Source organism: Cyclopterus lumpus, chromosome 11, assembly GCF_009769545.1.
Source record: "Cyclopterus lumpus isolate fCycLum1 chromosome 11, fCycLum1.pri, whole genome shotgun sequence".
Lineage (NCBI taxonomy): Eukaryota > Metazoa > Chordata > Actinopteri > Perciformes > Cyclopteridae > Cyclopterus > Cyclopterus lumpus.
The window spans coordinates 4,536,560-4,564,494 of NC_046976.1; the positions used below are offsets into that span (position 1 = coordinate 4,536,560).

The following is a 27,935-nucleotide window of genomic DNA, read 5'->3' on the forward strand; positions in this document are numbered from 1 at the left end:
TTTCTACCAGCGACGGGCAGACACTGCGCGTCAGGCTTGAGTTGAAACCAGACGAAATGACACGCCACCAGAGACTGAAGACTAATGGACTCATTCAATCCTGCCAAATGTTGTGGATAAGGGATAAACAACCTTTTTGTTATGAGTGTGGGGGGTATTTAAGGCTGTTTTCTTCCAGAGCGCTGATATAAAGAGATAGGGAAATTAGTTGTTTGTCATAGGAAACAGGTGCTCAAAAGCACATATTCACAAGCCATACGCAGAACAGTATCCCCCCCCCCCCCCCCTTTCAGTACCCACTTGTGGCTAAGAGAATGGGCTCCAGCTGGGCATGGTGTATGTTACACAAACGAGTGTTGTGAGTGCCCTTACAAGAAGCATTCATCTGAGGATGTGACTGTTGGAAGGGGGACAATGAGGGCCGATAGGGCCCTTGTGATTGTGATAAACTAGCCGACGAAAATTAGAGCGTTCGGAAACACATGAGAGGCCGGGCTAATTACCGGAGATCTCTACCCCATCGGGAGAAAAACAGTCGCTGTGACAAACAGACGGGCCCACGTCGGGAACTGTATGTGAGCGAGGCGTCATCAGCGACTCCTTTTTCAGTGATTTCCTGTGTTTCATGACATGCAGATCTCGAGTACGATTACTAATGCTGCGCCGAGAGGAGCTGTGTGCACTGAGGAGGTGTTGGCGGGGCGACACGCACAGAGACCAAGGCTTTCCCACGAGTTCGATAGAGATCAGCTCGGGCGTGTACTTGTCACCTCCATTAGCTGAGTGCGTGGGGTGACATCTCCACTGTCGTGCGGTTCAATACAAACAGGAACATCCAACAGCTAATTTGGCACTTTTTTAATGGTGCCATTATAACAATTAAAACATGTAGAGCATGATTTCCCCCCCAGATATTCGCTTTTTTTACATTGTTACACAATCAATATTTACTTCTTCTTTTTATTACCTACTTAACCAGTGATGACAGGATAACTATGTTAAAGGAATAAAGCCTTTCCGTTGTGTAATATACCCTATTTATTTTTCTTACATTTAATATGTCCTGCTCATACTTAATATTAATATGTTCTGTTTACTTTTATTGTAACCTTGCTTGCTGCTGCTTCAACCAAATGTCCCCCTAGGGATGAATAATCTATCTATCTATCTATCTATCTATCTATCTATCTATCTATCTATCTATCTATCTATCTATCTATCTATCTATCTATCTATCTATCTATCTATCTATCTATCTATCTATCTATCTATCTATCTATCTATCTATCTATCTATCTATCTATCTATCTATCTATCTAATGACGTCACATTAGTAACGGAGCAGTTCGCGCGGGTAGGGGCGGGGGGAGGGGGGCGGAGACAAGAGCGTTTTCCTCCAATCAGCGGCGTTTGATGCAAATGAGCTGGTCCGACCCGTCAATGTGGTGAGGAGCGATCTGCTGGAGAGGAGTAGAGAGCAGCGGTGCGGATTCAGACAGATTCCTACGCGCGTGTTTCTCCGTCCACGAAGCTCCGGATGGCTGGTTAACCGCGCACGACAAGCCGTTATTCAGATGCGCGCTCCTTGAACGCCATAAAGCGGATATTCCTACTCACTTTCCCCGGAGTCACAGAGAAGAGCGACAACATGAAATACAAAGTAAGTGATTGGGGGTCGCTAATTTCTCTCTCTCTCTCTCTCCCCCTCTCTCTCTATCTCTCGTCATAATATCTGCTTGGGGCAGAAACAAATTATAATAACTTGCAGCTAAGAGTGTTCTACGTGGCGGGCTACGACTGCGAAACTTCTCCGCTTTTCGGTTTCATGTGGGTCAATTGTAAAAGTTTCTTTAAATGGGTGCATCCGGGTTCGTTTCGGAAATCGATTTTTGGTTGTAAAAAACAAACAAACGGACGCTGTCACTGTTCCCTGTCAGTGTTTGCGGTTCCTCGGTGTGTGTGCATGTCTTGTCTTACTTTGACGCAGCAGCATCACCTCTGCCTTGGGGCTAGGTTTATTACAGGGGCGTAAATGAGAGTTCACCCCCCTCCTTTTTAAAAAAAAAAATTAGAAATAGGTTCAGACGCAGAAATAGGTTGCTTCACATCCTCCCTCCAGAGTCCCTGGTTGGTAAAACACTTCTGAGGGTCAAGTTACCACCTAGTATCAGAGTCAGACATGACCCCTTCAAAGACACTACTTGTTGGCTTTCTGGCTATTGTTCTTATGAGGCTAGTGCTGGACTATGTGGGTCAAGTCTTCATGTCCTTGAAATTCAAAAATATGTTTTGTGCAGAGGGGGGTGGGCCTTTAAACAATTGGTGTCACCATCTATTACTGTGCTGTGTTTTGATTCAGCAATTGGTAATCCATATTCTTGAGGTATTAAAAAAAAAAAAAACCTTTTTGATCGCTTCGGGCAAAGAAACGCAGCAAGATCCTCACAAGTGAGACGCTGTAGGAAGGAAGTTGAAGTGACTGTCAAAACAAGTGGGTTTCCGTCGGTGGATATATTGATTGGGTAATCATTCCAGCTCCCGATATTCTGTGATTTTTGCATAGTTTTTTCTTATTTTTCTGTGAGTTACACGACTTAACGCGTCATCACGATGATGCAACAGTCCTGTCAGCATAACCTAATATAATTATAAGACGCCGCTCATTTGTACCATGAACTGTGTTGTCATGTTTTCCGCCGAGATCATGTGACTTTTCTATTTGGATTATACCTCCAACAAAAAAAAAAGACACAATTTCTCAGATTTACGACACGTGACCAATCGGAGGATTCTCCGTCAGTCATGGAGGTTTTTGTTTGGATTGTTCGTCGTGGAAAAGTCTCTTTCACTTTTTAGACACTCATTTGTGAAACACCGGCCATTCGGATGGAGACTTGGCACCTCGAACTGCTGCTGCGTAGCGTCGTCATCTCGCCTACACTTAAGTCTGAAGTCTGCCTCGCCATATTTGGGAGGCCAAAACTGTGCTTTTGTGTTTGGGTGATTCAGAGGTTGTTGGGTTTTGTTTCAGGGCAGTGGCTGTTTGCTGAAGTGTGAAGTAGCTGCTCAATGCCTCAGACATTGGACTTGACACAGTTGGCCTCCCTTTTTCTTCGGAGTCCATTGGGCCTTGTGTCACCCTTTAGCAGGGTGCGGTTGTGTGATTGGAGGGTGTGTGTCTGTGTGCGTCACGGTCCGAACTGAGTCATTGTCCACGGTGAAGCATAACAAGGACATCAGAGGAGGGAAAGGACCTCTATCAGGATCTCAGTTTATATCTCTGACGTGAAAATCTGTGTCTGCACCTCTTTTGTTTGCCTCGGGCGAGATAAGGGGCAGCGTAGAAAACCCACGCAGAGTGCTCTTTGCTTATGATAAACATATCTGCCTCATGCAACACAGCCAGAGGACAGAGGGGGAATGCCTGGCACATTGTGTGTCGCTACTCTCGTAGTCATGGATCGTCTTGCTGGTTAAAATCTGTTAAACAGTGCCAGAGTTCACCTTGTTCTTCCCCCCCACACCTCCATCAGATGAATTATTCACAGCTATATTAAGCACCACTCTCCCCTCACAGAGCGCTAATGTTTCAACATAAGCTTTTAACGAACCGGTTGGAGGCCCCCCAAACCTCCCCGTCACGTGTCCTGAGGTGAGGTGCTGTGGCCAGACACTCGCTCCCTCCCTCCTAGTTTCCAACTTGTGTTCAGGTGTGAATGAGAAGGCTTGTCTTACATAGGTCACCTAATGCGTATTCCCCCCCCCCCCCATGTGTTCGCACACAGACGGATCTCTTACAGCGTCGTGAGGCCCAGAGGTTTAAAGGTATAGTTCAACATTTTGGGGAAATGGGCTTATTTTCATGCTGCAAGTCCATTTCAATGGCGAGCAGGTGACACAAAGCTACAGACGGACACTGATGATTAGCTTGAACTCTTCCCAGCGGCGACCAATCGGATGTTTTGGTTTGACCCTGAAAATAAAGAGATGCCGTTGGCTCGTTCCCAGTGCTTTTTAACGACGTCACTCCTGCAACTGGCAACACTTCAATGGCGACTTTTGCCGGCGATGTAGCGGGTCACGTCTGGCCGCTCGTGGTCTGAACGCAGCTTTAGAGGAGACGATTGATATCACTCTTGTCTGTGCGGGAGACATAAAACCGGAGGCAACGGTTAATGGTTTGGACTGTCCGTTAAATATAAGGCGGCAGCTAGCAGCCAGGAAGCTACGCGTAGCAGAGAGAATAAAGAGTAGTTGTTCGTTCTTTGAACTCACCCCAAAACCACAAGTTGTTGCTTTTAGTTTTGTACTGCTTAAATAAAATACAACATGCTAATTAGTGAGCTTCAGAGATGCTGCTGCTGCTAGCCGGTTCCAGTCTATATGCTAAGCTAACTGTCCCCCGGCTTTAGATTTAGGACTGTTATAAATCTTCTTGTCTGACTCTACACAAGAAAGACAATGCGTGTATTTCCCAAAGTGTCAAAATGTTCCTTTTAATGCTTTACAACACAACTTTATGTGGCAAAATAATAATAAAAAAGAAAAGAAAAGATACATTCTCACCCAAAGACTTCCACAACCTTCAAAGTCATTCCTTCGCAGCTGACGTAACTGTTGCAGAAATAGCTTCACAACCACAGTGAGGAGTGATTAGGTGAACCCACATTCTGGTGTGTGTGTGTGTGTGTGTGTGTGTGTGTGTGTGTGTGTGTGTGTGTGTGTGTGTGTGTGTGTGTGTGTGTGTGTGTGTGTGTGTGTGTGTGTGTGTGTGTGTGTGTGTGTGTGTGTGTGTGTGTGTGTGTGTGTGTGTGTGTGTGTGTGTGTGTGTGTGTGTGTGTGTGTGTGTGTGTGTGTGTGTGTGTGTGTGTGTGTGTGTGTGTGTGTGTGTGTGTGTGTGTGTGTGTGTGTGTGTGTGTGTGTGTGTGTTCTTTAGTGTTTCTTTTTCATGGGTTCAGGTTCCAGGCACTGGTCCAAAAAGCAGCGAGGGCTGGAGGAGAGCGGAGCAGACATTGTTCTGAGAGGAGGAGGAGGAGGAGGATCTGCGATGCTGAAAGGGCCTGCAGAAAAAAATGAAAGAAAGAGGAAGTTGTGTGGGGGAGACGAGAGGGCAAACAGAGTTGGATGTATTGGCTGGTGGGGTTTGCAGGGGGGTTGGGGGTGGATGGGGGGCCCTGGAGGTCAAGGAGCGCCCCGTGAGAATGAGAGCATTCCTGGCGATCGTGCGTGGGAAGGTTGTTGGGAAGATGCACATGATTGTTTCAATGTGGCCCTCATGCTGTTAATGAGTCTGGCAGCGCCGGGGCGCTCACGGTCTCGTCTCCACGCCGGGCAGAAGGAGGCACTCGTGTTCTCGGGGGAAGAAAAGAAACCCAGGCAAACCGCTCCTTTTTGGAAAAAACCTTGCATGATGAATGTGAAATAGCTTTTTACACAAGCTCTCCGTCTCAATACTGAGATTGAATTCAAACCGTTTCCCAAACCCCTGCCGGTTGAAAAGTCTCGCCGTTATCACACTTTGACGTCTGGGTTTTTCTTTCGCGACATCTTTGTGCGCCGCGGTCTTCAAGTTTGCTCCCCCAGCCAGAGTGAATAGTGACACCCCCCCCCCCCCCCCCCCTGAGAGCTAGTCATTAACATTTGAAAACGGTCAGAGCAGAGAGACAGACTACATTGTGTGCTCACTTCAGCCACAGAGAGAGAGAGACTACGCAACATCAGCCGCAATATAATCATTTCCATGCTTGACCTTTGGAAATCATTCTCTCCCCCCCCCCCTTCCTTCCTTCCTTCCCTCCCCCTTAAAGGAATGCTAGCTATTTTGCAGGGTCATCTCTCCGAGATGCAGAAGAAAGAGTGTTTAAACACCACTAAATCAGTTCAGCCTGTAGTGTACGTGTTTGTGCACCTCGACTTGCCGAAACACACGTGGCACGTTGGGAAAAATGTTGCGGTTAGAATTAACCGTTTTCTTTGTCATATAGGAAATGAAACTGATTATTGTTGGATTTGTGACCATTGTTTTGATCAAACCAGCACATTTGAGCCGCCACCTTGGGCTCTGGGAAACTATATTGGGCATTTGTTTCACCACTTCCTGTAATACACTATGTTTATGCATCGACGCAGATTCTTGAAATAGGGTTCAACGGATGTCTGAACTTCTTACTTTGACTTATTTTCATGATGGAGAATGATAGTGTAGTCCCAATTTCTGACTTCAGCTGTAGGTTTAGCACTGTTGGGGTTTGGTGAGGCTTGGCTTGGTAGATAAGTGTGAATCTGATCCTCCTCTGTTACATCTGTGTGGTTGTTGAAGGTTGGTGCACAATAAACAGAAGCCAACACTACGTTAATGATGATTACTCAGGATATTGTCAGCCATTGAACCCCACCTTATTAACAACTTTTGCAACTTATTTAATACTCAATTAAGTCATTTTATCAGCAATAATTCTAAATATTCTCTGATCCTAGGTTTTGGACTATTAGACAATACAATACTTTGGATCCTTGGGCTCTGAGAGGTTTTTCATGGGCATTTTTTAAATTAAAACGATTTATAAAAATACTCATCAAATAAATGTATAATAAAGATTAGCTGCAGCATGGCCAACCTTTGACAGAAATAAATAGCATACAACATGTAAAAGTACATCACCAAAAGCACTAAAGTGTTCAAAATGGTGAGCAGTAAACAAAAGGATTCCCCTTTCATCTCAGATGGCCTTCCTGTCTCAAAGAGGGAAGATGGCAGCCCCAGTTGTTTGTCTCTTTGTGTCTGGGAGATCTTTGCACGGCGTGAAATCGAGGAGACACTGGAGTGAATCTCCATCCCATTGGCTATTCCTGTATGTAAAAAAACATTCAATGTGGCCCTGCAGAGATACCATGAGACATATTTCACTTCTCGGCGAATGCCCCCTGGAGGGATTAGCCCTCGTCTCCGGGGGTTACCGCGATGCACTTGTGTACCCTCGTTTGGCATCAATGCCGAGCTTGGAAATAATCCGCCTCTCTGCTCTGCCAATGCGGAGTGCCTCTTGGCTGGGGCCCCATGAATACCAACCATACTCTGTGTGTGTGTGTGTGTGTGTGTGTGTGTGTGTGTGTGTGTGTGTGTGTGTGTGTGTGTGTGTGTGTGTGTGTGTGTGTGTGTGTGTGTGTGTGTGTGTGTGTGTGTGTGTGTGTGTGTGTGTGTGTGTGTGTGTGTGTGTGTGTGTGTGTGTGTGTGTGTGTGTGTGTGTGTGTGTGTGTGTGTGTGTGTGTGTGTGTGTGTGTGTGTGTGTGTGTGTGTGTGTGTGTGTGTGTGTGTGTGTGTGTGTGTGTGTGTGTGTGTGTGTGTGTGTGTGTGTGTGTGTGTTGCTGTAGATGCAGTAAATTGTCTTTTGTAGGTCAGAGGTCAGCGTTCGCAACCAAACATAACCTTACCTTCAGAGATTCACAGCATGAGGCCAATAAGGGTCCTTAAAATTGAAGGACAGTTTCCCTTCCCTGGAATGACTCTGCAGAATATAAGCAATAAAGTTAAAAGTTGCACAATGCGTTTCCCCTGCAGAACTCGATACACTTTTTGAGGGAATATCTCCAGTGTGGCTTTCGCGTCTAATTATAGGTTGTGCTCGGTGTTCCAGGACCGGCGTGAGAAGAGACGAGGTCTCTGGCAGCCTGGATCACTTTAGTGTCCTGCAGGACGCAGGAAGTGCTGCAGGCTAAGGAGGAGGGCGCCATGTCAAGTTACCTCGCAGTTTATGTGACAGTAAAGAAATAAAAAACGGAAATGATGACTGGACAGAGTGAGGAGGTTAAGAGTCATTTGTAACCACAGAAGCTTCTCAAATCGGATCCTGTGGCTTCATCAAAAAAGTGGCTGGCGGGCCACGTCGTATTGCATCATGGTTATTACTGCTGCAACTGGCTTCACATTAGGTAACTTAAGAATTATGGATCTCGGATTGCAAGATTCCAAGTGCTCAACTTTTGATAAACTGGAATTAGAAAATCATTGTTATCATTGCAAATCATTGTTATTGATGTTTTCTGTCAACCGACTAATGAATGAAGCGACTAATAGTTTCAGCTGTAGTAGAAATACTCCAATACGATAACAACATAGTAACAACCCAATATGTTAAATTCCTTGAGGAATAACTGACAGCAAAAAAACAAACAAGCTAATGCAAACTTATTATTAGCAAACTTGTTAGCAAACTGTTGCATATAACTCATCCACATTGACAGTACCAACCGCAGAGTCCAAAATACAGTATAAGCCGTGTATTATGAACTAATTAAGTATCCCTTGTCTGTCAAAATATAAAAAAGGCTCCACAAAAGGGGGAGGAGTTTGAAGATAGTAGTGAGAAAGGTTTTTGGTACAAATACAATTCAAACTTTGAAGTTATAGCAGCCAAGCTACCTAGCTCACTGAAAGACGGTTAGCAAGCGCGCTATCTTGAGGGCTTGTTTTTCAAGTCTTCAGCAACTACTTATTGAATTAAATAATGCACAATTCTGAGAACATAATGTCAGGGATGACTTAGGTGCACAGATGATGACAAATATAAAGGACCTCAAACAGTTATTGTGACTGATTGGCGCTAGAGCTGCTGGCTTGCGTGTTAGAACAGAGATGGTTTTGGAGCATCAGTGGTTTAAAACAGCTCGCGGTGCGGTTAGACGCGACCCGGCACATCACACATCCTGTCTCAGAGACCAGTGGCCATGCTGTTGCTGTCTCGAGATGTTTCAGGGTGCGAAGGTTTGCCTCGGAGCACCGCTGCAGCTCGTGAATCACAAATGAGAGGCGAGGGGAAGGGGGTGGGTGTCATATTTACACTGGGGATACAATAGTCTTGTATGCAGAATGAATAGAAGGGTTTCTATCAACCTGGAGGAGCTTGGTGCGCTGTGCGTCTTGACGTCTGTGGCCTCATGAAAATCTTCAGTCACAAAAACTAAATTCTGCTTTTAAGCTCGTTGGAATAGAAGCAAAACAAACATGCAAACAACGTGACTTCTATTCTTTTCTAATCAATGACCATGATGTAGGTCACACAGCTAAAATAGCCTATCGATCTGTTTTTTTTTTTTTAGTTCAAACTCTATCCGGGTAACTGCGTCAAACTATTGATTTACAGCGGCTTGCTTAAGATACATCAATCATTCAAGTCGTGTGGCAGCCGTGCAGGAGTTGGATCACGTTTCCCCGACTGAAAAAGCCAAGCTCCATTAAGTTGTGACATTTTCCGCGAGGCTCTTTCTGAAATAGCGGAGGTGAAGTTTCACCGAGCCGGCTGTGTAATTACGTTAATGCATGGCCCACCGGCTTGGGCTGTAATCAGAGGGTCAACCTTCCTGAAAACTGTCCAAATGAAGAAATTACCATGTGCTCCGAGCTCTGAACCGCTTCCCATGAGCCCTTTCCTACCCAGAGCCCTTCACACGGCCCATTTATTTGAACTGGCTCTCACCCGTACTCTGAGGAACGGCTCGTAAAAAGTCATCAGGTCCTCATTACCGTCATTACTATAATTATTTTCTATATTTAACCATGCGAAATGAGGCCAAATGAGTGTGCTGGTTCGTCCCGTTTTGGCGAAAACCAACCCAGGGACGCGCGCGTCACGGTTGGTACGGCCCCACAGTCGGAGCGTACCACTTTTCTTTTTGGGAGCAGGTTGTGTTTGTTTGGGTGGAAAACGTCCCTTTTGAAAGTAGGACTGCTCCTGTTGCCGTGGGGACGCTGTGTCTCTGGTATGTTGTGTTGGTTGTGCTTTTGGCTGCGGCAGCGGGGGGAATTCTTGTATTTGTGCGCTTGTTTAGCCAAAGCCACCTTCATTATTATTATTAGACTGACGTGTACCCCACAGAGGCAGAAACCAAAACCACCCAGAGAGCTCTTACTGAAAGCGAAGGTGGGCCCTTTCAGCAGGCCGGTGAAGTTACATAAGGTCTTCCTTTTTTACATTTTTGGATGGTCACCGCGGGCTTTCCACACAGGACGTTTTATGCTGTTTGTGTTGACGCAAGATGCTGGATGCTGGTGGGGAGAAGGAAAAAAAAAGCTGCATTGTTGGTGTAGATGTGTGAGCGTCAAGAGTGGAAGGGCTCAGACAGCCGGGTCTTCAGGCTGTGCATCGAGTGCCGGGTTCTAATGACGGAAAAGCACACGAGGCCGTGAGAGCATCTCCGAAACCAGATGTTGCAGAGGGCAGTATGTGACCTGGGAGACCCCGAAATAATAAAATAAAATGACGTGTACAGGAGTTTTACACCACCTTTTATCTTTTGAAGCCTCTTCATCCGGCGCATCATCATTTGTCATCTTTAACATCTCAAAACTATTAGTTGTTTAGGGCAAGTACTTCTTCTGGGATTCTTTTTATTTTAGTTTTATTTTTCATAGAAGGAACGATTCATTGGCAAAATAAAATCTGCCAATTAGTTGACAATGAAAATGTTTGTTTGTTGCAGCTCAAGATGAAACTAAATCAGGTGTGACACAGAAAAGTGAGAAATTCTCACATTATTTTATCCGGGTACGGCATTGTAGCGGTGTGAAATAGTTGCAGGTGTATTTCTTTGTCAGACGGGTAATCGTAAATGGACGAATCGTTGCAGCTCTGAATCACGACAAATGGTTGAAGCTTTCACTGGTAACAAATGTATATGGCAAAAATCACAATAAACCTTCTGATGAAAGTCTATTTTAATAAGACATTTCATGTATCCAGTATTTAAATATCTAATTCACTATTATTTGAAATAACGTTAAAAAGCCTGTTCAGTAGCTCGTATGACGCAATACGAGGTCTGAAATAAAGAGCAAAGCCATTAAAAGACCTGACACGTCGACTAGAGATAAAACCTCATTTTGACCGTCCAACCCCACGAACCTCTGCCAACCCGGGTGATTTCATTAGGATTTGAAGGTCAGGGCCGGAAACGCCGCATATTTACATTGGGAAGCAGCGGGAAGCCTCTCGCCTCGCCGACATCCAGCGGATAACTTCCTAGAAGCTCTCTCTGTAGGATAAGCCCCCTCCCATCTGCCCACTGACAAATGGCAAACACATGTGTTTGTAGGAGGATCAATGGCGAGCGGTGGAGTCACCGTGTCATGACTAACCAATGTTTACGCCAGAGATCTGACGCCCGCTTTAATAGCCAGTTTCACCTGCTGCGATTACGGTCACGCAGCCGACTGAAGCGAATGACTCACTGGAGGCGCTCTCGAAGTGATCACCATTTGTGTGCCTGCTTCCCCACAAACTCTGCCCCGACCTTCATTCAACCATCATTCAGTGAGCATGAAGGTTGGGTGACTGTGTCCCAACTCTTCCCTCTTGGGATTCCTTGTGGTGGCCAAAGCTCACGCATTATGGGGTTATTGTTCAGTTTTTTGCAGCATCTTTAACACAAGCTCAAAGTGATGCGTGGCTCCGAGGCTCAAAGCTTTTTAATCAAGGTGTCGGCAATCCTAAAAGAGGTGTGTCATTAATATCTTGATGGTGATAGTATTTATGTGTAATTCACGTTGGCTTTGTGTCCTCAGTGTCGGGTGTAAAAATGATAAAGATTTCTGCAAAAAATAATAGTTTAGTTTAGTCTTTCCCCATGACCTTATTTGAATATAAAGTATAAACATTTTCAAGTGGAAACTTTGATGGAAATACAAACGTGACCATAACGCCGTGCTATTGCACCAAACTCCAGGAACAGGAAACTAAACACTCAGTCGCACGGCGGCCCTGAAAGCACATGCAAGTAGAGCAACAAAAAAAAAAAGAAGGAAATGAAGAAAAACATCTTCGATAATTTGACACCAACACGTGCGGCACACTTTTTTTCTTCGGCTGCAGTGTGTTGAGCTTGTCTTATTTTCAATGTCCGGTGTATGTTGTGCGCACGTGGGTTTGTGACCGCGCGCACGTGCAGCGTTCTTGGTTTGGCAGCTGGTCGCATCGCTGTAATTAGCCGAGACTAAAGTGGGCGCCACCCGTGCCGCTGCTCAGGCTTCGTGAGCGTCATCGAACGTAAAGGCTTTGTAATTTGATTTACTTTAAAGAGTTTTAATTACATTTTTTTAATGTTATGATTATTTTTGGCACATTTCAGCACGAAAACTTTTACGTTTCAGTGTTGTTTCAGGAAATCAATCCATTATTCAGCATTGTTGTACCCGACAGTGTAACATCACTCATCACTCATATTACTCTGTGATCTATTTTTAGTTTTTTGTTAAACCTACATCACTGGTTTGTTTTGCGTCCCATAACCACCGGAGACTGTTAAACTTGTTTGTCTGCGGGACTCAAAGCTCCGTAGTGTGGAACTGTTTTGTTTCTGGAAAATATGTTGGGGAGTGAAACTTCACAATCAGAACACAGCTTGCGGCCTCACATGGCAATTTTTGCTAACGATCAAACTCACAAACGTGAAGTGAGTGAGTTTTAGTGGAGATTACAAAGTTTGGTGAATCCTGTACAAACAAACGTCCCGGAGGAGTTTATGATCAGCAAGGTTCTAGCATGAGGCCCAATGTCTCAAATATAGATTCAAACTCCTATTTGGAGCTGCAGTTGCAATCGCAGCAATCGGTATTTAATTGAACATTTTTTTCCTTGTGGATGCCTCTGCCATACTTGATCAAATTATTGCGACGAGCAAACATCCAGGTCCGCTCTCATTGGGAGACGCCGAACTCAGGGGGTCACAGCGAAACTCGCCGCAGCTAGCTGGTGGCGGGCGGGCTGGGGGGTGATTGTGCGACTGGTGTTGCCGGCTAATGGCCCTGACAGTGCGCCCAGACAATAGCCAGGGAGGCCAGGCCCTGCAGCGAGAGATAACGACGTTACTGGCAGAGAGAGTTTCACATGGGAACTGCATGAATCAGGCCGGGTAGGAAAGAGGAAGGCCAACGAGGGTTCAAGAAAGCCTTTTAAAGAGGGCTTCCTCATTCCCATGAGGCGACAATGACATAGGGCGACACAAAAAAAATAAGTACTAGAAAGATCAGTGAAACTAAATGATACTTTACTGTTGAGAAACGCTGTATTTAGATGCTTCAAAACAAGTTCCAAACACTGTTTCTTGTTTAAGCATTGCTGATGATCGAGATATCGCTTTTTGATCTCCGGTCTGAAGCTTCAGTTTCATTATTAGATTTATTGCAGAAGCACCTTCAAGTTAAGTTATTTTATTGTTTTATATTGTCTTCACAAGGGCCCCATCCGACTGGGTGGTGGTGGTGCTGCTGCAAAAATAAATGTTAGTTGAGTTGTTCGCTTCAGAGACATGCTGGGAAAACCGAGCGCTCTCCTTTCCCCCAGTATCTAACATTAAAGTGCCCTTGAGCAAGGCTGTTAATCCCCTAATTGTATTTATGGAGATAACATATAAAGCATGGGACTGTTGCTGTGCTGGACAGTTTGTCATCATGCGCGTACGAAGCAGCTGAAGTGGAGCGTTCATACTCAATTAACTTCCTCTATGGATGAATAAAGGCTAAAGGGAAAAGACTTATGTATTTACTGAGGCAATTAGTCTTTAAATGCCCCTCTCAGACACAGAAGTGGCACACTCTGGGGGTTTTCCTATCTCCAAAATCTGTGGTTTTAAGTCATTATCCCTCAGCCCTCGCTGGCCCTTTTTAGATAACTGTGCCCCGGAGCGGAGAGAGCGAGCTGAGAAAATCCCATCAAGTTCAGATTGGTCTGAACCGGCATCTGGTGTGGAGCTGTGGGCTGATGGGAAAATGCAGAGAAAGGTTCACCAGCATGTCCTTCGCCAAAGCGTTTTGAAGCGGCCATAGATAAGTATCGCAGTTGATCGTAAACGCTAGTGTTTTCAAAGGAATAGTTTGGCTTTTTTGTGTGGAGAGTGACACCACTGTCTTTACCACTGCTACACTCTGCAGCTGTTTAGCTTAGCATCAAGACCACAGAACCAATGTCTTTTTTTACATTTTTGTTTTTGTACGAATCGAAACAAACAAGATTTAATGTGTTGATTGGTGAGCGTTGGAAGGCTGGACAGAAGAAAGCTAGCCGTTTCCCCTGGTTTACAGTCTTTATGCTAAGCTAAGCTAAGCGGCTTTATATTTAAAGTAGAGAAATGAGACTGGCATTGATCTTCTCATCTTAATCTTAGCTCAGAAACAAATAAGTACAAGGTTCCTTTTTATGTTAAAATGAATGTCCTGAAAACTGACATTGTGTGATGCTCTGTCTTTTCTGCAGAACCTGATGGCCAAAGCGCTGTATGACAACATGCCGGAGTCTCCCGAGGAGCTGGCCTTCCGCAAAGGGGACATCCTCACCGTCATCGAGCAGAACACGGGGGGCCTGGAGGGCTGGTGGCTCTGCTCTCTGCACGGCCGCCAAGGCATCGCCCCCGGCAATCGCCTCAAGCTGCTGATCGGGCCCATGTTCGAGGCCCAGTCGCCGGCCGCCACTGCCCAGTCGCCCCCGCAGAGCTCGGCATATCAGCAGAAGGCTGGCTCGGGGGGGGCTCAGGGCATCTACCAGGTGCCACCGTCCCTCCAGAGTCCACAGCAGCAGAGTCAACAGAGCATCTACCAAGTCCCACCAGGACAAGACATCTACCAAGTCCCACCAGGACAAGACATCTACCAAGTCCCACCAGGACAAGACATCTACCAAGTCCCACCACGGAGTACTCTCGCTGCTGATAACACCCCGAGCAAGGTGAGTCAGAAAGAGGGCTAGCATTTTCCTTGGGCCGCATTTAAGGACTATTTTCAATATCAGTGAATCTGTTTTTTTTTTTTTTATTATTCATTGATTCCAAATCTGTTGTTTTAGCCTTTCCTTAAAGTAGTGGGGAAACCAGCTGGTTGGAAGGAACAGCTGTGGACTATTGGCTCTCTAGTCAATGAAAAGTAAAGAAAAAACAGCTTACAATAGCTTGTTTTGTCAAAGCAACAGTCCAAAGCCCAAAGAATAACAAAATCCCAATGATACAAACTGAAAAAGCAAATCCTCACTTTTGATAGGCTGGAAATGCGGCCAAATGCCTTGATGAATGTCAATTAATCAGCTAATCGTTTAAGCTGACATTTCTGCAAAGGGTTTCCATCATTTATGTGATTGGGTATTCAAGTAGTAGTGGAGTACAAACTTTTCAACACTCAAAGGCCAAACGATGGTTCGTTTGGGATCGGAGAGGATTTGAAATGTAAACTCCGGTGAATGTGGCCTTCACTGGCGATGCGTGGGGTCATTAGATGTGACGGGACATGGCATTTACACCGGGACCTGTTATCCTGCCAGTCTGCCACGACTCTCATCAGTGTGATTGCACACACGGGGAGCCGAGAGGCCGGAGAGATTGTGGGTCTGCGATGTGAAATGTGGACAGGGTGTGCCGGGCCCGGTGCTTACCACAGAGCAGGGTAGTGTTTTTGTGCAGGGCTCCCATTTGGCTTTATATGTATATTGGCACACGGTGTGTAGCAGAGCCAGTCTAAGCCACAGATGGGCAGTGAATATGGGAACTTGTGGCAAAGCAAACAGTACAGAGCTGTTTCTTTTTTTATTTTGGTGGAACCCAGCTGCCTGAAAGTAGTTTTTTTGGGTATTTGAATGCTATACAAAGGGAGGCGGGCCAACCCATTACACCTGGCATGGAGCTAATCCCCCTAGCAGTGTTTCCATTGTTGTACCCACTAGATGGTATATCATTTGGATAATGGACAGTAAAATAGTAGTGCCCTCCTAAAGTAGAAGTGGAGCTCAACCGAGGAGTTTGAAGCATCCATAACGTTGACACTGGAATTCCCAATCTTTTTTTTGTCTATTGTGTAGAAACACGGTATTTCTGCACGGTTGCCGATAAGCATCCGGCTACACCTTTATTAGTATTGTACTATTTGTAGAATTAAATCCCAGTGGTGGCTGCGTAGCATGGCTTTCACCTCGTGTGACTGAAACATCTCCAATAACTCCAGAGCGTCGTGAAGTCCAAGAGTCTCAATTATTGAAAGAAAAACTCACACCATGATTTTATCTCACCAATTATCCTGCATCATGCATGTGTTGGCATTTAGCCATTCAAAAACCCTTTTCGCTGCCAGCCCACGCATCCAGACGCCATTGTCATTTAATTTGACTCCTCTTCTCATTTTGTGCTACTGTTACACTACATTTCATAATCTCCTATTATCCCAATAAATTGTCATTAGTGGCCATTGTTCAGCTAAATTTGCATAGTCTTGCACCAGTCAGACAAGTGTGCGCCCAGTGTTCCTCCAATACAAAAATGAAGTCATTGGCAGGTGTGTGCCTAAACAGGAGGGAAGATTTGTTCCTGTTTATTCAACCGCTTAACTAGTTTTAGCACCTGAGACCAGATCATCCCTCCAGGAGACGGAGAGTAATTACATGCTGGATGAGCTTTTGAAATCCCCAGGGGTGTTTTTCTTTTTTATCAAATCAGCTCTAGCCATCATAGAAATGAGCCACGGTATGCATTTCCAGAAGGTAAATAGGCAGCAGGCGCCCGAAGGCTTAGAGGACTTTGTGATAGTCAGTCAGAGCCACGGAGCCCGAGAGGAAGAGACCTGCCAATCAACCTGCACACCGCCAACCGACACCTCTCGTTACCACTAACGAGCCCCGGCGGCCTACGCGAGGAGCGGAATGAAATAATTTTTAAAAAGCTTCGGTGATAACATGGAAAATCAAATGACAGTGTGCATTGGGCTGTAATCATGTTATTGGAGAGATTAAATTAAATCTTGGACGTTTAACTTTCCCTCTAATCTGTGGTTATCAAAGTGGTGCAGTTTTTTCCCCCCCCGGCGGTGGTTTCTGTCTATTAAATAGAGCGATTTTGACTGTTGGTGTATTTCAGAGTTCAGACAAGGCTCTGTTGTTTTTCCAGTGACGTATCTGCCGGTTGGCCAGAAGCGCCATCAGCCTCTGTGGCCAGCAACATCTCCAGTTCAGGGTTTATAGAGTGGACGTTGAAGGAGTTATTTTGGGCGTCCTGGGTTCAAAGTTTAAAGTCCCCTTTTTTTTTTTTGCATCGACAATGTAAATGTGTTGCCCTCAAAGGCTTGGATGGACATGCATGTGGTTGAATTGTCTATTCAAAGATACTCCAGGCAGTAATTTAGCTCTTTGGTTAGAAGTCAAAGATGCATGAAGACTTTACACGAGGAGACTGACTCTGTTAGCTCGTGATAAGAAAATGGATGATGCATTAACCTGTTTTAGTCCATTTACTGTCAATAAACAACTATTTATTTATTTGAGGTAAAGGATACGTTTGGGCTTCTATGAAAGTCAGTCAACGTTCATTATGACGCACAACTCTTCCCAAAACAGAACTTTTTTTAGCCGTCTTGCCTTAATCATGCTGGCTTTTCTCAAAATACAACATTTCATCTTTTAAGTCCAGAATGTTTCAGCGGGTTGACCTCAACACGTCCCTCATTTAATTATAGTTCGTTAACAACAAAAAAATCTTATATTTTGGGGGAACAAATGTAAAACATCTGGGACATGAAGCATGGTATGTCCGATTTGTGCTACTCAGTTTGGTGAAGTTTACAATGTGGTGTTTTGTTGTGGCCTCTTCTCCATAGCAACAGTAACAACAGTGGCAAACTACTGGCCAAAGTGGCCAGAATAAGCCTGACTGGTGACCACAGTATAAACCTGGAGTCAAATTAGAATCATCCGAGGGACTTTAAAGTGTCTCCTTCCATTTTGAAACTCTGTCGGCACGGTAATACAGAATTTGTGGAGATCATGCCTGTTGACATGAAATCCAAGCCGTGACCTTTGCTCTTCAAAACACCAAACTGTTTACCACTGCTCGTCCTCTTGCAGCGGTATTGATGACGGACCCCGCGGAGCGTTGACTCACCCAGCATGCCGTCTTAATCGGCCAATGGAGCTGAGGGGGGAAAGAACAGCCATTCTCTTGTTGTCAGGTGACACTCGCTCGCTTCCCAAAATGATTATGGAGACCGACATGGGCTTCCTGGACCGATACTCCCCTCTCATGTTACCCTAAAGCCCCCCCCCCTCCTTCCTGCATGTCCTTCGCTGTGTGTTGTGCAGAGTCATGCGTGCATGCGCTCTCTGCGGGTTTGCAAATGCCGACCCCGCAGTGCAAACCCAGATTGGCGACTGGGTTGCTTTCTCTTCATGTGGCGTAGGGCTCTGCGACATAAAAGGCCCACTGATGCTCTTTGGCCCTCCATTCCTCTCTGGCTGTTTGATGCCGCGGCCTTGTCCCTGGGTGACCCTCCTGGGAGGGTGAGCTACGCAGCTGCCCCCCCCCCCCCCCCCCCCCCCTCCCTCCCTCCTTCAAGGCCTCCGAGCTGGGACCGTGCCTGATGCCTGGAGCTCTCAGCCGCACAAAGAGGCCTCCTCACACGGAAGAAGCCTTTTATCAGTACGCTCATAAAAGGCCCGTTTTTCATCTCGGCCCGCCGCTCTTGGTCTTCCTTCGTCTGAAAGGTGTGTCTGTTTCGCACCGCCGGGGCTCAAAGACGGGTTGGGTTCAGAGTTCAAAGATCTCTGCCAAGCTTCTTATCTACTCCTACCAGACGACCCGTTTTCATTCCCCAACTTCCTGACTTGGTGAGTTCTGCTCCTTGTACGGGCATTTCCTCCCGTTTCTGTGTCGTACCCATAGATCCGATCTGCTCGTTGGGGCCATAAAGAGGCAGAGGTGCAACAAAGGGATTGATAAACTCCCACACAACTCGAGGAAGTGGCCCTGATGGCCGTTTACGGGGCCCGTGTGGGTGTGCCATTCACCTTCATAAAAAGTCCTATCTTGGATGTAACCAGGTTATGTGAAATGAATGGCTTGTTTGTTTGCCCGGGACATATTTTCTCAGCCTAATCATGCGCACGACAATCCCGGCACCAGATAAGTGAGTTATTTCTTCCTGGAGCAAGCCAGCTCCTTCAGACAACCCGTCTGCTCGCCATTGTCGCCGTTGTGATGAATCGCTGGCCCATGAGGCCTGACCGGAGGGAGCGAGGTCATAAATCAGTCGTACCGAGAGTAATCTGCTCTCTGCGGCGTGTGTGCGTACTGAGGACGCTCTCCCCTTGAACGTTTTTAGCCGAGGGTGTGATAAAGAGGTAAACTGATGGCAAAGCCCACATTTAATTTTCAAATTGCCCTTTTGATTTTATCCAACCAACTGAAAGAGAATCAGTTTTACATCACAGGAGACAAAGAAAAGCAGGAAATGTTCGGTCGCTCCACCACTCAACAACTAATGGGTGGATTGCCACGAGATTTGGTTCAATCATTCATATTCCCCAGAGGATGAATACTTTGTCATGGTATCAACACACCTGCTAAACATCTGCATGTTAGCTTTGTCATTGTAGGCATGTTAGCATTAGCATTCGGTAGAAGTGGAGCCTCACCGAATCTGTAGACTCTTAGTCTGGCTCTCTATAGAGATGCAGGCAAACGGCTCATGATCAGAGCGGATGAACGATGATCCTTCGCAGCGCCAAAATCCGAGCGTTCTCTTTTATTATATCTTTTTTTTTTTTTTAATGCTCCTCATTAAGCCCGCTGTCTGTTTGGGTTTAGCCACTCGGACGCGCTGCGGAGAAACGTCTCGAAAGCCTCGCGGGACTCACGAGTTAATTACCTGCATTAATTAGTTTGGCACTTATAGGCTGGCACTTGTGGGTGGGGGGGCACGGGCACATCGTTGTCGGGGCCTGCAACACCGAGCTGTAATTCAGCAAAGCAGACGAGGGCAGGTTACTGCAGAGCAGCAACACACCCCGTCGTTTAGGAGATGCAGTCATACACAAAACACCCCCTTACCTAATGCGTGTGTGACGGCGTGCTCAGATTGGCGTGCTCAGATTGGCGTGCTCAGATTGGTGCCCTTTGGCGCTCACAAAAAAAAAAAAAGGAAAAGAAAAGAGGTGCACCAGCGCTGACGTAGCTAAAGAGGTGGAAACCCACCGGAGGTCGTCTTTTTGTCAGCATCCAGACGGATGGATGAGCGCGCGTGGAGCGCAGATGAGGAGGCGTGAAGGAGGAGATGGATGGGATGCAATAAAGCGCCCCTTTGACGGTTGACGCTGCTGTCAGCGTCTTTTATGAAGCCGACCTTGGTGTGAAAAGCCTCGTTCTGGTTGTTGGTTTGTGTCAGCAGGCCATTAGCGTCGGGTGTGTGTGTGTGTGTGTGTGTGTGTGTGTGTGTGTGTGTGTGATCTATGAACAGGTGTGACATGATGATTTCCTGTTAAGCACACACACACAAAGGACCTGAACTCACGCACGGACAATCGTGCAGAAATCAACGGCGATATGGTTGAAAACATGATATTTTAAGACTCAAATCTTTTTGATTAATTTTATTATTTTACAGCCGAAAGCACCTGTGAAGTGTCTCACTGGTGTCCGGCAGCTGTGAGCTGCGTCCACCGCTCTGCATGACAGGTGACCAACGTCTTCTCAACCGCTTCCACAGACTCGTTCATTCGGACCACAGCAGTTATGTACGGCAACACGAGCGAGGTGCTTTACACACAAGGTTTTAAACAAAAAGACGAAGGACGTAACAAAAGTCACAAATGGATTTTTAAAAAAGAGTAAGATAGAAGATAAAAAGTAATTCAGTATTATTGAGTCGTCCCAAAAATGACGGTAGTAAAAGGCAATGGCCAACGTTTTTAAAAAGGCCCGAGAGCAGCAGCAGGTCAGAAGTGCATTTGGTCTCTTTACCATCCAACAGAAGTCCATCATTCGACACACTGGGTGGCTGAAGGGAAACGTTTTCACGCTGCCCAGCCGTACGTCAAATGGAAGGGAGCACAGAACAAACACATGAGGTAGTTGTTGAAGCTCTCGGCGACGCCTCTCAAATGACTCCGAGGTAAAGCCGAAAAGTCCTACGTGCTAAAGCCCGAGCCTGCCAGGGTGCTAAAGTAAACACGGCGTTGTTGAGCGAGCCGTGACTCACTCACCCAACCGGCGCAGGAGGCATCCTGCCCCCCCCTTTTATCAGCAGCCTGCCAGCGCCACCAGGGACAGCAGCCGGGCTGTAGTGACCTTTAAGCGAGCATCACTTTGTTGTTGCTCAGTGAAAGGCTGGCTTTCTATCTGCTGTGTCTGGAAGTTTTGACAGCCTTCTTTCAAAACACATTTTTATCCTGCAAACAATAAAAATATCTAATGTGAAGCCCAGCTCTCAATTCTTGCGTTTTCACACCGACATAGAGACCATTAACGCACAAAACAGTTACTCCAATTTGTGTAATTTACTCCAATATATATATATATATATATATATATATATATATATATATATATTATTTAATGTAGTCCTACACAGCCAGATGTGTCCACCACTGCACTTCCACTGTAAACAGCCTAAAGTGTTTGGAGCCCCGAGGCAGTGGCGCTATTTATTCCTTTGCCGGTTTATTTCAGCCGCCGGTGTGCGTTCCAGCTCTGACCCCACGGGCCCTGTTGGGATGATGTACGCACGGACAGGAATGCCAACAATGGACACCTTATGGTTCAGACCGCACTTATGAGAACCATATGGACTCCGGTTCAGTCCGGCTCAGATGAATGGCATTCCTTTCCATACTAGGCGACGTGCTCTCATTTTCCGTTCCTCTCGCTTTCCACCACTGTTTTTTTTCTTTTCTTATAAATCTCTTTTACAAACCCACCCCCCACCCCCACCTTCTCCCCTCCATCCCTGCTGCTGCTTCCCCAGAAACATTAATCCCAGTCAGAGTTGGCCGAGGCTACAGCTCCTGCTGCTCGCGCTCAGATAAATGTCCGGGAGATCGTATTCGGATATTAACTCGAGAGTCATGAGTGAATGCCGGGGATTCGAGTCTCATTACCTCCCCGGAGACTTGCCCCTCTGCCAGGAAGCCGTGCGTATGGTTTCTATTTTTGAGCCCCATTAATGAACCCGGTGTGCCGGTAGTGGTGCGCGGGGGCAGAAGAGGAGCACTGGGCCCGGGGAGGGACATTCCCAGCATTCCTCTGTCTGTCTGACGCAGCGTGGAGGTCTGCTTTTAGAGGGGGGGGGGGGGGTATGGAAACACTGGGATTAGGAGGTGTGGAGGGACTGATTAGCACTGAGAGGAGGGAAAATGTGCTAAAAGAGAAAATTAAACGGGGGCAAAAATGGTGTGTGTGTGTGTGTGTGTGTGTGTGTGTGTGTGTGTGTGTGTGTGTGTGTGTGTGTGTGTGTGTGTGTGTGTGTGTGTGTGTGTGTGTGTGTGTGTGTGTGTGTGTGTGTGTGTGTGTGTGTGTGTGTGTGTGTGTGTGTGTGTGTGTGTGTGTGTGTTTTCTCCCAGCAGTAATCCTGTCTGCACCACGGTGTAAAATGTTTTACAGGTGTGTTAAATCTGAGGTTGTTCCTCACTCCCAATGACCGATGATGACTTCAGCCCCTCTCACTGAAGTCCTCAAGGTTTCAACTTCCTTCCCGTTGGTTTCACAAAGCACTGCTGAAGTTGCACTTTTGCTCCATTAAAAAAATAAAATAAAAAGAAGATAGAATGGAAAAAATATAATTGCTCAACTGAGTCTTGTATTCAGTTTTTATTCTGTATTTTTTCCAGTAGAGCGGTTGGCTGAAATAGTATTTCTATATTCACGGTGAACTCTGTGCTCTAGCTTTTGTGTCAGGGTTCTTTATGTCATTGTGAGGAGAACATTGTGGGCTTTTGGACTCCTATTTAGTATTTTCAGTTGTACTAGATATTGAACACTATATTGCTGGCAGGAGGATCGTGTTTGTACTTTGTGATTCAAAGTATTTCTCTTCAGCACCGCTGTGTCTCATGTGTCGTGTCGGTTTTTAACAGCAGTCCCCCCCCCCCCCCCTCCTCTGTGATCGGACAGGTGGTGACCCCGACCAGAGTGGGACAATCCTACACCTTCAGCCCCGGCCAGCACAACCAGCAGGACCTCTATGACGTCCCACCCAGTAGATCACAGGGGGTGAGTGTCTCGTGTTCCCACAGTACGACCAGTATGACCATTCTACACACTTGAAACTAGTAATGGGCATAACCACCAGTCAGGAGGATTTAAGTGGCATTTTAGCTGGAATTTATTAATCCATGTAAAAACCCATAAAGGACTCGACAACATAAAAAAACTAATTAAGTCAATATTTTGCACGAAAAATGCCAACTTTCCCTTCAAAACCAAAACAAACAGGCGCAGTGCGACGTGCTCTGTGGATGCCTGTTCCATTAACATCCGTATGTAAATAAAAAATCCTTCTTTTGAGTTGTTTAATCAAAGTTCACTAAAGTTCACTGTGGCGCATTACAAAACTCAAACATGTTTCTAAGATAAACCAAATGATATTCCTCCAGCACAGAAATGAATAAATCCAAAAATGTGAGCAGTTTAAAGCACACAAAGGCACTGATACGGCTCCTTAAATAAGTTCCAGTTTTGTGGATATATAACTGGGAAAAGGTCACGTATGCAACTTTTGCTCTGATCCACCACTGTTATGCAAAAAGCAATATTTAAAATTTGTATAGAAACAATAAATCAAAATGTCAGTAGTCAGCTCTGCAGGAATGGAGCTGCAGCGTGAGGTTTGTGTGTGTTTCTTTGATCTCCCGCGTGTACTTCAATCCACCACACATCCTGTTCTCTGCACTGACCCCACTTTTCTCAGAAAGGATCCGTGACTGTGAAGCCGTTCTCCTGTCGTCGTGTCTGCAGATAAACCTCAATCGAAGAAAGAGACTTTTTAATGTTGCACGATGCATTATTTAAAAGCATTAAAAAGGCCTCAAATTGGCCTCAATCAAGTAAACAATCCGTGATCACAACCGGTGCTACGAGTCGACCGGCATTTATGTTTCCGCTCACGTTTCAGGTGTACGACATTCCTCCTGGCCAGATGTTTCCCGGCGGCAGAAACCAGGGAGTCTACGACGTCCCTCCGTCTCAGATGGACCTCAGGACGCAAGGCGTTTACGACGTCCCCCCCTCCTCTCAAGGGGTGAGTAGACCGGCCCAACAAAGCCTGACTTGAGGAAGTGGTCGCTGCTGCAGTTATTTATTCACACAGCCGCCGGCATTTCTCTTAATTGTCTGCGATAAATGAAAAACACGTCAAATTTCATATTTAAGATGTTCTTGCGGCGGCACTAAATGACAGCTTTGCCTGCCAGCAAAAAAAAAGAAGTGGTTCTGCATCTGAGCTAAAGAAAATAAAACGTCAAGGCCGTATGGCTCTTCTCTTTCCAGACCCTCTAAGCAGACCGACCGGGCAGAGCGCCATCGGTGTGTTAGTATTGAGCTGAAATACGCCGCGACGTGTTATTTGCGTTGTTCTTGATTGCATTTTCTTTGGGGGGGGGGGGGGGGGCTTTGTCTCGCTGCAACAAGTGTGTTGAAAATCGCTGACAGGAAATCGCTGACATTCAGTCGACTCCTTCCAGTCAGGTGATTTCTTAGTAACTGGAACGCAGATGTTGAGAATCTGATTACTACAAACTGGTGATGCCTCAGCAGCATGTGTGGATGTGTCATTTACCAAGTAGCCTGGAAGTCTAAATGCGGCGTCTATCTCTTCTAAAGTTAAAATAGAAAAGCTATGGTGACGAAATCCGGTTAGGGGTCTGTGGAGTAATCTGATTACTAACCTGCTGCAGCTACACACACAGATTTGCATCAACCGGGTTACCACAGTAACCTTGGTTACTTGCGTGCAGAAGAGGATTATTAAATATAACGTCTCGTTAGTCGAGCAGACTTTAATTTTCACTTGTAGAGACAATATTTGCGCTGTGGTGTAGGGAGTCCATGTGCACTTTCATGACACAATAAATAGCAAACGTAAACGCAGAGATTGTAAGTTGGCACCAACGCTTGTCCTCCTCCTGCAGGTCTACTCGGTGCCCCCCTGCAGGAACAACCCCGCCCTCCAGGAGGGGAACTACGACTTCCCGCAGCCTCTCAAGCACAAGCAGGAGGGCATCTACGACGTCCCGCCCACCGCCCTCACCAAACCCGCTCCGAGCCCCCAGTCGCATTACGACTTCCCCCCAACAGTGGAGCCCCCCGCCCATCACCCACACCTCAACGCCAACGAAGGCATCTACGACGTGCCTCCGCCCGCCCTCCACTCGGGGGCGGGGTCACAGAGCGACGTGTACGACGTCCCACGGGGCATGCAGCCCCCGCAGCAGCACAGGGCCTCGCCCGCCGACAGGGACGGAAGCAAAGGCGTCTACGACATCCCCGCCGCCGCTCAGGACTCGCGCGCCGCCGCCGACGTGACGGACGGCGTGAACCGCCTTTCCTTCTCCAGCACCGGCAGCACGCGCAGCAGCATGTCCACCTCCTCGTCCTCCACGGGCTGCGGCTCCGAGGGACGCCTCGCTCTGGACGTGGACGCGGCCGTGCAGCGGCTGCACCGCCTGCAGCAGGCCGTGGAGGCCTCGGTCGGCGCCTTGCACTCCATGGCGGCCTCCCCTCACTGGAGGACTTTCCCCTTCATGGAGCGCCACGCCAACGACGTCCGCGCGGTGCTAGACCGGGTCCGCGCCGCCCTCGGGGACTTTGTCGTGTTCGGCAGAGGGGCCGCGGTGAACGCCACGGCTCTGTCGGACTCCAGCCTGCACAGCAAGCTGCGGCGGCAGCTGGCGCGCCTGGAGGACTCGCAGCAGATCCTCCTGCAGATCTACCAGGTGCTGGAGAGCTGCAGCTGGGCCCTGAACGCGCTGGCGTCCGCCGGCAAGCACCACAACAAGAGCGACGACCTGGACCGCTTCGTCATGGTGTCCCGGACGGTGCCCGACGACGCCAAGCAGCTGGCCTCCACGATAGGCAGCAGCGCCGAGCTGCTGTTCCGGCGGACGCACGCCGACGGCTCGTTCTCCGTCGGCAGCACGCCGGAGGAGAGCGCCGTCCACCCGCTCAGCTCGCCCGACAACGACAACTACGGGGGCCTGACCAAGCCGTTCCCCGTGCCCTCCGGCCCGGACAAAGACAACATGAACAACAGCGAGAAGTGTGTGAAAAGCTGGATGGAGGACTACGATTACGTACACCTGCAGGTACGAAGTGTTTTCTTTAAAATGTTAACAACCTAAGTGATGCTTTTAGCCCGTTGATTTAAGTCCATGGGTCGCGTCCATTTGTGTGGACCAGAATGTATTTTTAGGTCTAGAGAAGGTTAAATCCTTCTCACAGGAGTTGGATATAAAGCATGTCTATAGTTTTTTTTATCGTTCCTTTATTTCCACTGACTTTAAACTATTAAACTATAGTCCAATTCATTTAAAACCCGGGCTGTGTGACGCCTCTTCTCACCTCCTCGTTTTCCTCCACAGGGCAAAGAAGACTTTGAGCGTCAGCAGAAGGAGCTGCTGGACAAAGAAAACATCATCAAGCAGAGTCAAGTCCAGCTGGGCCAAGAGCAGGTGAGGCTCTCTCTCTCTCTCTCTCTCTATCTATCTATCTCTCTATCTATCTATCTCTCTCTCTCTCTCCCTCTCTATCATCACAAGGTATATTCATGTATTTATTCATACCCAAACACACAGATGTTGACCTTCAGGGTCTCTTTGTGTGAAGCCGGACAGGGAGACAAACATCTGTGGTTTTGCTACTTTCACTCAATCTAAAGATCTTATGGAACTTCTTTGTCCTCCTCGCAGATCAACCAGTTCAAGCAGCTGGAGCAGGACGTGATCAAGCCGGTGGAGAACGACGTCACCCAGTGGATCTCGCACCAGCACGCCGGCACGACCCCGGCCCCCCACGCCACCACCGCGGACTCGCCGCCCGCCCCGCCGCCCTCCGCCCGTGTGTGCGCCCGGGACCGCCAGCTGCTGGGCTTCTACTCGGAGCAGTGCGGGCAGCACTTCGCCACGCTCCTCGGCGCCGTGGACGCCTTCTTCGGCTGCGTCGGCGGCGGGCAGCCCCCGCGCATCTTTGTGGCGCACAGCAAGTTCGTCATCCTCAGCGCCCACAAGCTGGTCTTCATCGGGGACACGCTGTCCCGGCAGGCCTCGGCGCCCGAGGTGGCCAACCGCGTGATGAACTCCAGCAACGTGCTGTGCGACCTGCTGAAGACGGTGGTGGCCGCCACGAAGACGGCCGCCCTGAACTACCCGAACACGGCCGCCATCCAGGAGATGGTGGACAGGGTCACCGACCTCTCGCATCACGCCCAGCAGTTCAAAGAACAGTTGTTGCAACTGGCCAACTTGTGACTGGGGACAGACTCTGTGTGTCCATTAATCTAGTACAAATATATATTTACAGTATGTATGTATGTATGTGTATGTATGTATGTGTGTGTATATATATATATATATATATATATATACACACTGCTCATCTTTAAGTTTTGGATGTTGTAAATAGTATCCGTTCTGTAAATATATGCTCTATTTTTGTGTAGATTGTTTTATATCACGGTATGAATATATATGTAGGTGCTGTATTGGTGTTCTCTGTAGGATTATGTAGACGTTTTTTCATAACATTCCTGTCGCATATTACGAAGCACCTTATGAGATGTCCTGTGTTTTTATTTCCTTTCTTTTCCCCCTGTAGTGTCGTTGTGTCTCACTGCCGGGTGCGACAGTAAATCACGTTAATGTCAATGTACTGTGTGTGCGTGTGTGTGTGTGTGGGTGCGCGCGTGTGTGCGCGCGCGCGTGTGTGTGTGTGGAGCTCTTCTACAGAGTAAAGGATTGTTCTTAACCACGTGACTGCGTCCTTTTACTTTTTCTTACAACAGGTTCGTTATAGTTGAGAAAGAGGAATACGTATCGTACGATGAAGTCAGAGGAATACGTGTATAAGTGGTATAGTTTTTACTTGGCGTTAAACAAAAGTTTTGGGGATGTTGGGAAAGATCAGTCAGCAGGCTTTTTAACCAAATCGGGGTTTTG

At 47.1% G+C, this 27,935-nt stretch overlaps 1 protein-coding gene across 1 annotated transcript; it reads left to right on the plus strand.

Annotated features, from left to right (window-relative positions):
* Positions 1-1,442: 1,442 nt before the first annotated feature.
* Positions 1,443-27,749, plus strand: nedd9 (neural precursor cell expressed, developmentally down-regulated 9). The gene is made up of 7 exons (XM_034544721.1): positions 1,443-1,660; positions 14,244-14,711; positions 22,900-22,998; positions 23,900-24,025; positions 24,915-26,087; positions 26,364-26,453; positions 26,691-27,749. The coding sequence occupies exons 1-7, from the start codon at positions 1,649-1,651 to the stop codon at positions 27,246-27,248; spliced, it is 2,526 nt and encodes an 841-aa protein (XP_034400612.1). The 5' UTR covers positions 1,443-1,648; the 3' UTR covers positions 27,249-27,749.
* The last annotated feature ends 186 nt before the right edge of the window (positions 27,750-27,935 follow it).